Source organism: Sceloporus occidentalis, unplaced genomic scaffold (assembly GCF_023333645.1).
Source record: "Sceloporus occidentalis isolate IW3139 unplaced genomic scaffold, rSceOcc1.0.p SCAF_7, whole genome shotgun sequence".
Lineage (NCBI taxonomy): Eukaryota > Metazoa > Chordata > Lepidosauria > Squamata > Phrynosomatidae > Sceloporus > Sceloporus occidentalis.
Genome location: NW_028316987.1, coordinates 45793854 through 45808819, shown reverse-complemented (window position 1 = coordinate 45808819; position 14966 = coordinate 45793854). Strand labels below are relative to the sequence as shown.

General features: G+C 38.9%; 1 protein-coding gene across 1 annotated transcript in view; it reads left to right on the top strand.

Annotated features, from left to right (window-relative positions):
- The first annotated feature begins 2079 nt into the window (after positions 1-2079).
- Positions 2080-14966, top strand: part of LOC149309675 (collagen alpha-6(VI) chain-like) — a 58347-nt gene continuing 45460 nt past the window's right edge. Inside the window, exons 1-6 of the mRNA XM_089532472.1 lie at positions 2080-2140; positions 2803-3480; positions 5041-5658; positions 8705-9262; positions 12205-12768; positions 14153-14716. Of these exons, the coding sequence (XP_089388598.1) occupies positions 2080-2140; positions 2803-3480; positions 5041-5658; positions 8705-9262; positions 12205-12768; positions 14153-14716 (3043 nt within the window). The remainder of the gene's footprint in view (positions 2141-2802; positions 3481-5040; positions 5659-8704; positions 9263-12204; positions 12769-14152; positions 14717-14966) is intronic.

Genomic DNA, 14966 nt, shown 5'->3' with positions numbered 1-14966 from the left:
AGAAAGCTCTATACTGCCATGCCATCCTGAGTGGCACCATCATATCATCCAAATACACCCTTTCTCATCTGAGCCAAGGGTCAAGGAGTAAGGATTATTATGATAACTGCATAAAACTTTCTGTTAAAGTTTAATGCCTGGCAGTCTACCAGGGAACACCAGGGATGTCCAGGTAGGACTAGGACAGAATCCTATCCTGGAAACCTGGAAACCTGCTGTTAGAGTTGACAATACCAGGCTAGATGGGCCAGTGGTTTGATTCAGTACATACTACATATGCTGTATGTTCTTGTGATTCACACCTTATATTTTCCTTTTGATTTATGCCTTTCATTAATTAATTAGCAATTAGCAATGATAATGGTAGTTATTGCTCTCTACATAGGATCTTGGAGGGCCCCAACTCCAACAGCTTTGTTATTTTTATTTTTATTTAATGGCTGAAAATGTTCATACATGTCTTCCTGGTTAGGTAAAAAGGCCTCTCTTAAACCTAAAACAGCTGAGGTGGAAGATGTGGTGAAATTACTTCCCACATCCCCTGGGGTATGAGGCCATTTTTACCCAAAGATAATTTAAAATAAAATAAAATAAAATAAGGGTGTCACAAGGCTCTGAGGCCTCGAGAAGCAACCTCCTCAAGTTACACTCTTGAGGCTGGCTGAACACAAATTGTTCACCGGCACTAAACCTTGATAGAAAGTTTTATGTGATTGTCATAATAATCCTTAATTCTTCACCATTTTCATCTATTTATTGAAACAGTAGGTCCTGTTTATCTTTCACTTCTGGACATAAATCTAAGTACAGGGAGGAAATTGCAGATAGTGTGTAACTGGGCTTCATTTTTACCCTCCTTTGCGTTTACACAACTTATTACATTATTAAGATGGAAAAGAACAGCAGACATTGAAATATACCAGATACTATTCAGGTTCCAAAGAAATGCACAGTGAGTTCTGTCCACCCAACAGCTTGGGTTTCTCAGATCATGACACATGGCAGATTACTTTTGAAACTGAAGGGAGATTCCAAATCAACTTCTGATATGCTTGAAGATCTGAAGTTGAAAGGAAAAATAATTCCTGCTGGTCAAGCATACACCCTTGGGACGGTTTAAAGTGACTATTTGGATCCTAGTTATTATGTCTGTTCACCATTAATGGGAACTGGCTTGTATACTTGGATGAGTCTGTTTTCAGTTGCTGAATTCTCATCAGTTTCATGTGGTTTAATAGAAAAGGGTTTTCTGCCAAGAGCCATTTTAATTTTGTCCTCATTCAGGTACAAGAGTAACTTACTGTATGTCCTTTTCTGTGTTGAAATGTTCGTGAATGGAATCAATAACTATTCATTGTTACTTTAGAATAGTAAGATAGTGCCAACTGGTTTCCTAAACCATTCAGACACTGAATGCAGCAAAAACGACCATCTAGAGACTCTTCCAGGCAGGGGGGAGACCAAACTTGCCTATCTGTATCAGCCCCAAAAGGTGCAATGTCAGGGAACTTGTTTTGTGCCAGAGAGAACATCAGCTCGAATTACCTGCAGCCCTGTGAGTGCAGGAATAAGAAGAGAAGGGAACAGTATGGATATATGCATCCTTCAAAAGAACAAGATACATCAATAACTATTAAGGACACCAGCCAGGAAATATCAACCTGGGACAAACTAGATTTCAGTGCTTACTAACAGAGCATCAGCAACAGCTGATCTCCAGTCTCTTTCTTCCATTTCCCTTGCCATGTGTATTTTACCTCCTTAATTTGTAAACCTGATGGCACAACATCTTGCTTTCAAGATGTCTAATCTAATCTATAGATGTGATCCACTTGGGGAGACCAAAATTGTCTTAAAAGTGACTGTGTCAGTGTGTCCCAAGCCTGCAGTACCATTTTCAGTCACTAGGTTTTGGTGCTTCAAACCTAGGACTATTCCAGACCATGGCAAAACTGGCTACTTTTGTTTATAACAAGTAAAATACTTGTTTTTGTAAAATTCTGTTCAAATATTGTGATGAAATGGGATTTTTCTTTTATTCCCTAGATTTATTTCCTGTCTCATCTATATCCAGTGAAGATGTTTCTGACTTTACTCTTCATTATTGCTGGGACACAAACTTCTTTAACACAGAAACCTGGTACCTCAGTATCCTTTTCAGTATCTTTCCATCAATGAGACAGTAATTTCGACTGTAAATTCCTTTGCAGCAGAAATTTGGAGGGTTTTGGGGAAGAGAAGATGATAGCTTATTGCTTAGGCCAAAGACCATTGCAGACATTTGGAGAAGGGAGATGTGATGCTTTTTAAAATGCCACAAGCCTTGATGGCCTTGTTATCATTGGCTGTAACATTTTACATTATTGTAAGTGAGATCAAGGATTCAATCAGTGGTAGCTTCCATGTCAATGATGAATCTGCTCCAGGTTTCCAAACTTTAAAGCAGGGCAACTGTGAGGTGGCAGGAGCCAGTTTCAACCTTTCCTACTACAAGCACAATGAACCCAAAGCAAACAGAAGTGTCACCATTCACTTCCATTTTCATTTTTGGCTAATTTGGGATTGATTTGAGGTGGGGGATTAGATTTTGTGTATTTGGAAACATGCGGGTGTTGGAAGCTCATCCCCTTTGGCAGGACTGCCATAGAACATATTCATGGGTTTGGGTGGGATGCCATGACAAGAAGAAAGGGGGAGGATTGCTTAAGCCTCGTCAATGGTATCTCTCTGAATATGGATCCAACCCACCCTTTTTATTGGTTGGATATGACAAGTATTAACTTCTCTTTCCTGTCCTTGCAGCCTCTGAGTCCGCGGATGTTGTCCTTTTGATTGACAGCTCTGATGTTCTTGGCAGAAGGGCCTTCTCCTCAGTTAAACCTTTTGTTAACAGAATGATCAACAGTCTTCCAATCGGCCCAAACAAATATCGCATTGCCCTTGCACAGTATAGTGACGACCTCCACACTGAATTCCAGCTGGATGAATTTAAAGCCAAGAACCCCATGCTGAACCACATTAAAAAGAACTTTTTATTCAGGGGTGGTTCGTTGAGAACTGGAAATGCCATGCGAAAGGTCCGTGAGGCTTTTTTCAACCCACCAAGGAGAGACCGAAACCAGATTGTGGTGGTCACAGCTTCAGGGCCTTCAGAAGATGATGTGGAAGGGCCTGCAAAAATGTTACAGAATGATGGGATAAAAATTATAGCTTTAGGAATTCAAGATGCACTACAGCAAGAGCTGCAGTCCATGGCTGCAAAATTCTCCTATCATTTCCAAACACCAAGGGAGCTTTTGATGTTTTCTCAAAATATGTCTAATGTCATTCAATCAGCTATAGAAATGGATATTGGCACAGTCATCTTAACTACACCTTCACCAACAGTAACAACGTCTTCACTAGCTGTAACAACTCCTTCACCAACAGCAACTCCTTCACCAACACTAACACAAAGTGTTCACAATATATCTACTGAAGGTAAAGAAAACAATGTCATAAAATCTCAGAAGGATGGATTAGTAAGGTGGTAGTAACATCTCCTTGAGACAAATTGGTCAGTACATTAATACATCAAAAATGGATGGGAAATTTTGGTCTTCCAGATGTTTCCTCCTACAGCACCAACAGCCCCTTTCAGTGGGAGTTATAGTCCAAAATACCTGGATAACAAAAGGTTTCTTAATCCTGGCATAAATGCTTCTAACATGACTTATATGTATTTTAAAGATAACAGCCAGGGGATTGAATCAGCACAAGGAAAACAGTATGTGTGGAAGATGATAACCTTTTCTCCCTGCTCAATGATCACATCTGCTATTTCTCCAGGAGAAAAACTATTATTAGCTACACTTATTAGCTCTTACTATTAGCTATTATAGCTCCCATCACAGCTCAGTAGCAGCTTGTATGGTATGAAGATTTTCACCAAGGCTACTATAGTTTCCTCTGTACTGCTTATTATTTCTAAAATACAAAATGGGACATATTAAATGCTTTGTTACATTTGATCTGCTCATATATGCCCGATCAACATGTTATATGACAGTTATGATTCACTGTGGATGTGAAAATTGTTGAATCCACCCCACAGTAGTTTCCTCATCAATTTGGCCACATTATAGGCCTGGCTATCATGAACTTGTTGTGAAAAAGTGAGGATATCCTAACTTAGCACTTTTGTAGGAGACCAAAAGCAAGAGTGCTTTCAGTGACTCTGCTCTCCTTGAGAAATTTGGGAAGGTTCAGTCAGAGATGACAGAGATGCAGTCTGACATCACTTTAGTTGCTATATATCTTATGGAATCCTATGATTTGTAGTTTTGCAAGGTCTTTAGCTTTCTCTGACAAAGAATGCTGGTCCTTCACAGGGTTTTGTAAGGTGGAGCCATAGCAGTTAAAGTGGTGTCAAACATTATTTCTACAGTGTAGATACACCCTCAGAGATTGCAGCATATATTGAAAAAGGAGGCACAAGGGTTCAGGACTCCGTCTCACTTTAGCTTCTAGCTTCACTCTAAGTAGAAGACCATCAGAGGTCCATATAAGCCTACTGACAAATCTATAGGTTTTCTTATTGTGGTATTATTATTATTATTGAAATATTAAAAGGAAACAGGAAAGAGAAGAGAAAGTTTAACGAAGAGTAGAAAAAGACAAGGAAAAAATTGTTATTAATGGTTCAGTAGGTGGATTGTGTACAAGGAAGGAACACAATCCTTCATTCCTAAGTTCAACACAAAGCTTTCTTGAAAAGCACGCCACATATTTTGAATTGGCCTTCCAACCCTCTATTAATGTAAGCTATTTGTTCGTAAACTCTAAGCTCCAAGAGGCTTTTCATCCATTGATCCATATCAAGGGGCTTGATGGAGTTCCATCTTTGTAGTATGATACATTTGGCAATGCAATCTGTTCTGCAATGCCAGGCTCTCAGTTCTTTAGTCATGTCCCATCCTTAAGTTATGTGAACATCTTCATCAAAGACATGGCTTGAAAAATATACTAATATTGTGGTGTGTGTGTGTGTTTTGTCCTCAGTGGCAGACTGTGCTCGTGATTCAGTTGCAGATGTTGTATTTGTGGTGGATGAAAATGTTCCAAAGGCAAACACAGAATATATCAGAGGCTTCTTACAAAATACTATAAACTCTCTCGATGTGCAGGAAGAATGCATAAGGGTTGGTCTAGTGCAATACAGCACTAAGCCGCAGGTGATATCATTCCTGGGCAAGGAAACTGAAAAAAACGACCTTCTGCAGATCATTCAAAGCTTTTCTCCTAGAGAAGGAAAAGCCAATCTGGGTGCTGCCATTAATATTACCTGGAAGCAAGTTTTTGCTGAGCGTGCTGGAAGTAGGAAGAACCAAGGAGTGGAACAAATAGCCACTGTCATCACCCACAGACCCTCAGATGACTCTGTAGCAGAAGCAGCTAATCTACTTATAAAGGCTGGCGCAACAGTATTTGCCATAGGCATTGAGGGAGCTAATATCTCTCAGTTAACTCAGGTCGTATCACATCCATCCCAACGGAATATTATACAAGTCGGTTTTTCTGACCTTCCAAAGCAATCTGATACTTTTCAGAAGAAACTCTTCAATGAAATACAGGACAAGCTCTATGTCCAATCTGAAAAAACAGTACATCTCAAAACAGGTACGATGTCTGACGTAATCCATTTAGGGCAATCTCTGTTTATTTCTTCCTACTCTCTTTTCGATTTTGCAACCCAGGAGTTATGGGAACTGGGAGGACAGGGCAAGGGGGCGGAGGAGGGAGAGAAATAAAATGGACAGATCTTTATTGGTTAAGCCAGGGAAGGGACATTTTGGGAGGCTGGGGGACCTATTAGCCTCAAAGGAGACCTTGGAAAACCACACTGCCCAATCCTCACCCCCCCCCCCCCCACACACACACACTACCAAAAGCTAAAAAGAAATTGTTCCCAGATGTCCCTTACACCTTTTACTGGGTGTAGGAGGGGTATTTTCAAGATGTTTTTAGGCCCCATGGGCCATTTTAGATCCAAGAGAGGCATTTAAAAAGAAATCAGGATGTGACCAGAAGTCACTTCTAATTTGCTTCTGTAGTTTTGTTTCTTTCTTGGACCCCAAATGGGATCAAAATGACCTACATGCCTACATCACTTGGCATACTACAGATCCAGATACCAGGTGACCCACCTACTAGGCCATCTCCAGAGAGGTGGAAAGTTATGGATGCTCAACAGGGCATCGAGCTCTCCTGCCATTTTGGCATTGAACTCAGCGTGTCACTCAAACTGCGACTGTAAACCCCAAGCTGGTTTTGAGGGACACAGATCATTGCAAGAGTAGGTAAAGGTACTTCACATAACCTTCGTGAATGGATACAACCCATTGTCTACAAGAAATGGGTGTTTCTGTGTAAATTACATAGCTGCAGCATTTCCCTGCAGTCAGAGGCTGCATCTGCAGAAATAATCCAGTATGACATCAGTTTGAAATAATCCCAGTTTGACATGGAATTCTGGAATTTGTAGTTTTGTGAGATATTTAGCCTTCTCTGTCAGAGAACTCTAGTGCCACAATGAACTACAGTTCCCAGAATTCCACAGCATTGAACTATGGCAGTTAAAGTGGAGTTAGACTGGATTATTTCTGCTTTGTGGATGCAGCCAGAGAAGTGAATGCTATCAGGTTAGATCTAGTTGCCTAGATGAAGGGGAGTGAACCAGGGTTCCATTGTAACCACAAAGCAAGCACTTTTCACTTTCTCCGTATCACACATAACTTCATACACCATTATTCATGTCACCCCTTCCTTGCCTTCCCCCCCCCCCCAAAGTAACGAGCCTCAAATACTGTAATCTTTCCCCATGGAAGAAGGGCTCCAGCCCTTAGATCATTTTGGCTGGACATTTCTGAACCTTTTCCAGCTGAACTGTATTCTTTTGAGGTGCAATGACCAGAAGTGTATACAGTATTCCAAGTATGATTGCACAGAGATATAATGAATATTATCAAATTTCTTCACTCTTGATTATATTTTGTACAAATATTTGTATTTGTGAAATGCAATGTGTTTGTGCCAATGAAATACTGTTTTAAAAAAGGTTCCCAGATACAATCAATAGTGCATTAAAACTCTCGTGACTTTACCTAGTTGCAATATATTTAAAATTCTCCTGTGAATAATAATAATAATAATAATAATAATAATAATAATAATACATTTATATTTTCCACCTCTCCCTGAGGATCTTGGTGGAATTACATCCAATATTTGAATGAAATGAGTGAGGATTTACTTCCCTAGATGGCACCATACAGCTGTAGAAAGGCACTGTGAAATTTGCAGTTTTATTTTTCCAAGGAAGGTACAAATAAGGCTGTGTCTGGAATTCACTTCAGGCCCATGGAAACAACTGATGAAACAAAGGCATCAGTTATATGGTATTCATTGATTTAAACTGAGGTTTAAATCTCATGTAAATAGGTGAAACTTTCTGATCTGGCATTAATGTCTGAGGCAAGTGAGATGAAAGAGTCCTGGATAGGGTTACACTCCCCTTGAAAGAACACACTTGTATCCTGGGGATCCTTCTGAATCCATTGTTTCAAATGGCAGTCCAAGTAGATATGACAGTTAGGAGTGCTTACTATCAACTTCAGCTCTTATGCTAACTGCACCACTTTATAGAGCTGGATGACCTAAAGATGTTATTGCATGCATTAGTACCCTCAAGGCTGGACTTCCGCCATGTGCTGTATCTTGGGCTGCCTCTGTACCAAGTTTGTAAACCAGTTAGTGCAAAACATGGCAGCCACATTGGTTATTGGTGCATATATTTAACTATATTAAAACCATTCCACTGGCTGCCAGTTAGTTTCCAAACAAGGTACCAAGTGTTGGTTGTTACCTTAAGCCCTACATGTTTGGCTCCACGTTACCAATATGCCTTCTCCCATATAATCCATCTCATATACTCATATCTTCTGGTGGACATTTACATCAGTCAGAAAAACCTATCTAGATAGTTTTTAAATTACCAGTTTAAAATTATGTATTGTTTTTAATATGAATGCTTTTAAATCTGATGTCATGTTCTTTTAGCTGATTATGGATTTTTAATTGATGTTCATGTTTTTAACTGTGTTATGTGTCTGTATTTTAATCTGTTTTTCTCCATCTCCAGAGAATGGCAGGTAAGAAATTAGTAGTAGTAGTTGTAGTAGTTAGTAATAGTAATAGTAATAATGATAGTAAATCTCATGAGTGATCATTCTTCCTCAGTATTCCCCATGTTTACCTTTTGTTGGCTGTGGGATCATACCAATGTAGGATCCTGTGAACCAGTGGATTTTCAAAGCTTGACAGTATGAAGGATCTGTTTTGCATCTTAAGGGTCACAACATCATGATTCCTAGTGTTTGGTTTCCTGGTATTTAGTTATTAAATTGTAAATATTTCTAATCGCTATGAAGGATAAACCTAATGGTTCACTTAATTTCCTCCTTGTATGACACCTTTTCAGCAAAATGTTGTAATCAGAATTTTGGTGCTATCATTATTAACCTTCTACATATTAGGAATTTACTAATTCTGCCTGTATTTGGCTCCATACCTAAATTTTTGCCTGCCTTGATGCATATGGATTTTGAGCCCTGTCTTTGAGCCCTGCCTATGCCTATTGCCTTATAAAATCTCTCTGTTCTTGCAGGATGTGTGGACACAGAAAGGGCTGATATTTATTTTCTGATTGATGGTTCCACAAGCATTTCTAAAGATGATTTTGATAAAAAAATGAAGACTTTCCTGAAGGAAGTGATTAAAATGTTTACTATTGGTCCTGATCATGTTCGCTTTGGAGTTGTTCAGTATTCAAACAATCCCAAAACAGAATTTGAAATTGACGTACACACTACGATCAGCAATTTAGAAAAAGCAATTAATAATATCCACAAAATGAATGGAGACACGTACACTGGAGCAGCTCTAAATTTTATGAAGCCATTGTTTGAAAAGGCAAGAAAGCAACGGAAAAACAAAGTGCCCTGCTATCTCATTGTGCTGACAGATGGAGAAGCACATGACAAGGTGAAGGTACCTGCTGACACACTGAGGAAAGCAGCAATCGACATTTTTGCCATTGGCGTGGGAAAGGCAGTTATGGCTGAGCTGCATGAGATTGGCGAGTCAAGGGTTTACTATGTGCATCAGTATGACTCACTGAAAAAAATAAAAAACAGTATTGTTCAAGCCATATGCTCTGAAGAGGGTAAGAAAAACCCAAATCTAATTTTCATTGTCCAAGCACATCCCATTTCAGGGACCTGTCTCAGCACTATGAGAGAAACATGCTGCTCTAAGACTTGTGTTTCTATAATAAAGGTCATCCAATTGCAATGGGGATATTTACAGGGAAGAAATGGTGCATATGAGGTGTATAACCCTTTCACTATTTTCTCCACCTAAGCCCTGAAGCTAGAAAACAAATCGCCCAGGAGAGCATTGCAGAGATTGCACCCCTTCCAAAGTAGTCAGAAAATATCATTATTAAACAGATTAAAAAAGAGAGATGTACCATATATGCCATGTGTGCACAGTGGCATCATTAAGGTTGTAGTAACTCATGGTGTCACCACCATCCCCACTGACCTCCTCCCATACCATACAGAATCCTTAGTAATATTTTATATTAATGGTACTCATAAATCATAATCCCCATGTATCACCGAAGGTAATGGTAATAGCTGTGACATAAACAAGGAGTAAAATTAAAATTAGATCTTTAAATTACAATATCACACACACAGCCTAAATGTATTTACATATCTAGTTTTTTGTGGGTTTTTCGGGCTGTGTGGCCATGTTCCCACAAAAAAACTATGGATGCCAGCCATGAAAGCCTTCAACTTCATATTTACATATAAATCATTCCAGGTGGTTAAAGTGAAAATTTAGTAAAATGTGATGTTTTTAAAGAAAAATTTAAAAGAATATATATTTTTTTAAAAATTAAAAATACATTTTAAATTTTAAAAGCCTAGGGGTTCTTTCCCCCGCCCACTGAGCCTCACCCCACTCACCCCATCTCTTCAGCATTTTAAAGGGACATAGGTGAATGCCACAGCCTGTTTCTGCCAAAAGGGAGATGTTTGGGGAACAGTGGCTTTACCCCCCCCCCCCTTCTGGGTGTCATGTGGTATGGTCCGCACGACCGCACCCCTTAGTGATGTGTGCATGCATAAACATCTGTGATTGCATCAAGGGAAATAGTCCCTCCACTAATGCTGATCACAGCAATTATGTAAAAAAGGAATATAGGCAATTCATTGTGTAGTGGTTCCCCTTCATCTCTTAGCTAAGATGGTTCTCAAATGACTGATGTACAAATATGCCTTTGGATCCATATTTAAAACCTTAATAGCTTTGTAGAACCTGTCAGAACTTATGCAACAGTAGAATGTCATATATTTGCATCCTCAAAGTCCATCAGGGGAATTTTTAATATAACATTCTTTTTTCACCTTTATGCATTCCTGTATATCTTTGGTCCAATGCATGTTGCAGAAATAATCCAGTTTGACACTGTGTTAACAGCCCTGGCTCAATGGTAGAGAACCCTGGGAATTGTAGTTTATTGTGGCACCAGAGCTCTCTTACAGAGAAGGCTAAATATCTCACTACACTACAATTCCCAGAATTCCCTAGCATTGAGCCAGGGAAGTTAAAGCGGTATCAGAATGGATTATTTCTGCAGCATGTTTTGACACTCTGTCAGATGAACTGTTTTAGAAAAGTGACAGGGAGAGACAGCCATAAAACTCTTTAGCAAACAGTAATAAAGGTTTAACATCATCCTAAACATGTATAACCAGTGGACATTTACTTCAGTAAGTAAGGTCCTGCAGAAAGCTAAGAATGTAGAAAGGTGGTGATTACTGTATATACTCAACTAAAAGCCGACCTCATGTATAAATCAAGGGCAGCTTTTGGGGCCAAAATTATGGATTTTGATATGACACATGGGTAAATCAAGGATAAAACTTAGGGGCATGTAACAAAGGATGTAAAGGATGATGCCAAGGAAAATGATGCCAAAGAACTTAGACAATTCTGGCAGGTATAACTGTTGGTGGTCATCTTAAAGGCTGGATGGATGATAGAGTGGAGGGGATCCATGCTTCTTTTTGGTGCTCCTAGGATGGACTAAGCTCCCACCTTTTATCACCCTATTCAGAGAAAATGGATGGTTCCATATATATATATATATATATATATATATATATATATATGAGTTAAAGTACATATTTACATTGACCTGTGCATAAGCCGACCCAGGTTTTGGGGGTCATTTTTTTGACTAAAATTTATAGACTTATAAATGAGTATATACAGTACCTGTTCATAGCAACCATGTAGAGTCCATGGATGGCAAAAAGAGAAATGCAATCACAATCAATCTCAGTTTTAATTGACTTTATTGATCCACAGTTTTGTTGGATATAATTCATAGAATGATAGAATCTTAGAGTTGGAAAGGACTACAAGGAACAGCTAGTCCCACCACCCCCACCATGCAAGAATACACAACTAAAGTACTTCTGAAAGATACTAATCCAACCTCTACTTAAAGACCTCCAAAGGATGGAGACTCCACCACTGAGTCAATCTATTCCACTGTCAAACACCTCTTACAGTTAAAAAAAAAAGTCTTTCTCATTCAGGGCCTGTTGTAAACAGAGGAGTTGCAAACAATCTATGCTCTATGTACAGAAGAACAAATAAATAATTTTAATGCCAATACAACTGAAAAATGGTCAACTATGCTGACTATACTGAAATGCTTGGAAAACAAGCTTTAATGATTTTTCTGAGTAAAGTGAACCACTTCATAAATTGCAATAGCAATGGATACAATTCATGTATTGAAATCTGATTAAAACTAAAAGTGCAGATTACCTTTTAAATCAGTTTCCAATCAAATGTTAAGCCCATTAATCCATTTTAATTAAAATACATTTTAAATTAATATGCTTCATTAAATGGTAGAGTAGAAGAAACAATGTCTTTAATCTGAGTAAAACCTCAGAATGGATTGCTTAAATTTTCCCAAGATATTGTTGAAATGTGCCATTTCTTCCACATAAGCAAAGATTTTAGAATTGTTCGATTTTATTTGGTTAAAAATGAATAATTGTTTTCATTCTTTGACAGCTTGTAAACAAATGAAAGCTGATGTGATGTTTCTTGTGGACAGCTCTTGGAGCATAGGCAGTGAAAACTTTAAGAAAATGAAGACCTTCATGAAGGAGCTGGTGAATAGATCTGACATTGGCCTAGACCAAGTGCGGGTTGGTGTGGTCCAGTTCAGTGACATCAGTAAAGAAGAGTTTCAACTCAACAAGTACACAACAAAAAGTGACATCATTGAGGCCATTGAGAAAATGTCCCTCATAAATCAGAACACACTCACTGGAGACGCGCTGAGATTCGTGTCTGACTATTTCCAGCCTGCCAAAGGAGCACGGCCTTCTGTCAACAAAATTCTTGTCCTGATCACAGATGGGAAAGCACAAGATGAAGTAAAAACTCCAGCCACAGCGTTGAGAGACAAAGGCATCATCATCTATTCAGTTGGAGTCTTTAATGCCAATAAAACACAGCTAGAAGAGATAAGTGGGAAATCGAAGAATGTCTTTTATGTTGAAAATTTTGATATCTTAAAGGAGATAGAAGATGACATAATATTTGGCATATGTAGTCCCCTTAAACCTGAGGGTTAGTAATGCGTTTCTTGCTCTTGGGCACTTTTTCAGTTTGTGTGGGTTTATGTATTCATGTGGGTGGGTGGGTGGGTGTTTTGCTCAACAATGAAAAAAGGAGACTGATGTCTTCCTGAGGGGCCCATAAATGTCTCAAGAAAACTAAAATCACATAATCAGAAATACTAGACAATTAAGATGGTTGTTCTATTAACAAGGTGTTCCAGGCAGTTAAATGAGAACTACCAAATAGTAAATCATCTGTGAAAACAAAATGTCAGGTTTCACAAGTCAATGCTCACAGTGCCAGAATCATGATTCTTACAAATACAGTAGAGTCTCGATTATACGACATAAATGGGCAAAATGATAGTCAGATAGCTGAAAATGTTGGATAATCTGGAGGGTCCAAGAAAAACCTTGAAATCACTATGAATTGCAAACCTGGAGGTACTTGCCCTGCTCACTACTGTCGCTGCCACGCTTGAAGCTGTGTTTTGGGGTGAGGCTTCACTCGCCCTTCTCTCCTTGCCCGTCATGACCGCCATGTTTGGGGGCATGCCTGGGGCGTGGAAATGCCTACAGCCACACCTCCAAGCAGCCGCAACGTCGGATAATCCGGAATGTCGGATGACCGAAGGACGGATAATCAAGACTTTACTGTACTACAAATGTTCTAACTTCCGATAGAGAAAGTGTTGGGAATTTGTGGTCCTTCATGTGTTGTCGGAATCTAACTCCCATCAGCCCTAGCCTTTGTAAATGGTGAGGTATTAGGGGGATTGCAATCCAGCACCATTGGGAAGGCCACAAGTTGTCCACCTAGTGATAGAGAGATCAAATACTCTTAAAAAATAAAACTCATTTTTAGAGTCTGGGCTTCTCCATACAGGGCAAATGTGTCAGATGATTCAGTATTTGTTCCTGTAATTCTCAGTGGTTTTTGTTTTTTTTTTTAACTTTCAAAAAGTCATGTTTATGGTACTGGACTAGTTTCTGGCAATTCCCACTACAAGCTGAAACATTTTATTCCAACCCCAATGAGACATATTGGGGAAAACAGCTAGCCTTCACTCCTTTGTCATTTTTTAGTTTTTCTTTTCTTTAGAGTTATAATATACCAGTGCATCAGTGAAATGGCACTTTTGCAGTTTACCACCATAATTCTTTTCAAAAGCAAAACAGTCAGTGGAAACAGTCTCCTATGCACCCTAAAAAAAAAACCCAAACCAAAATCCTGATCTTAAAGGCCAGGAAATCTTCTGGAGCAGGTCCTTAGCACGATGGAGGTATGCAGGGTTTGGTGGAAGATATTTTGACTATAGTTTTGGAGCAATATTTGATTTAGTCTTGTAAAATGAACAATTTCATTAATGGTTCTTTTTTTGTTTGTTTTCCAGAATGCAAAAGGGCAAATATTTTAGATATTGTTTTTGTAATAGATAGTTCCGGCAGTATAGGAGAGCACAATTACAATATCATGAAGGACTTCTTGATTGATATCGTCAATAAATCTGATGTTGGCAAGGACCGTGTTCAGTTTGGAGCAGTGAAGTATTCTGATCATCCGCAAACTCTGTTCTACCTTAATACGCATGGTAACAAAAGCGCAATCATTGAAGCAATTGAAAAGGATACACTTTTAGGTCAGACAACATACACCGCCGAGGCTCTTCGCCACTCTGAAGATCTGTTCACTGTGACCCATGGCAGCCGCAAACACAAAGGTGTCCCCCAACTTCTCATAGTCATAGCTGATGGTGAATCCCATGATAGGGACAAACTTGATGCTGTCTCAACGAGAATCAGGAATGATGGAATTACTATTTATGCCATTGGGATAAAAGAAGCAAAACGCGATGAACTTGAAATCATGGCTGAAAATAAAGATAATGTATTTTTTGTGGATACATTTGATGGACTAAAAAATCTATCAGTAATAGATAACTATTGCCCAACTGCAGGTAAACTACACCTTTTTGCTATGTGTTTTTTTCTCAATAGTAAATATAGGTAGTAATCTAGTGACTCTTGAGATCCAAATCTCAAGGCTACCAAACTGAGCTACTCAACCATGTTGTATTCTACACCTTTAAAATATATGGACCTAAATTCAATTGCTAGTCCTACCTGGAGTAGGCTATTTAAAAAAATGCTGAATGGCAAAGTCAACATTTGTACAAATTGCAGTGATTTAATGGGTCTGTTCCAGCC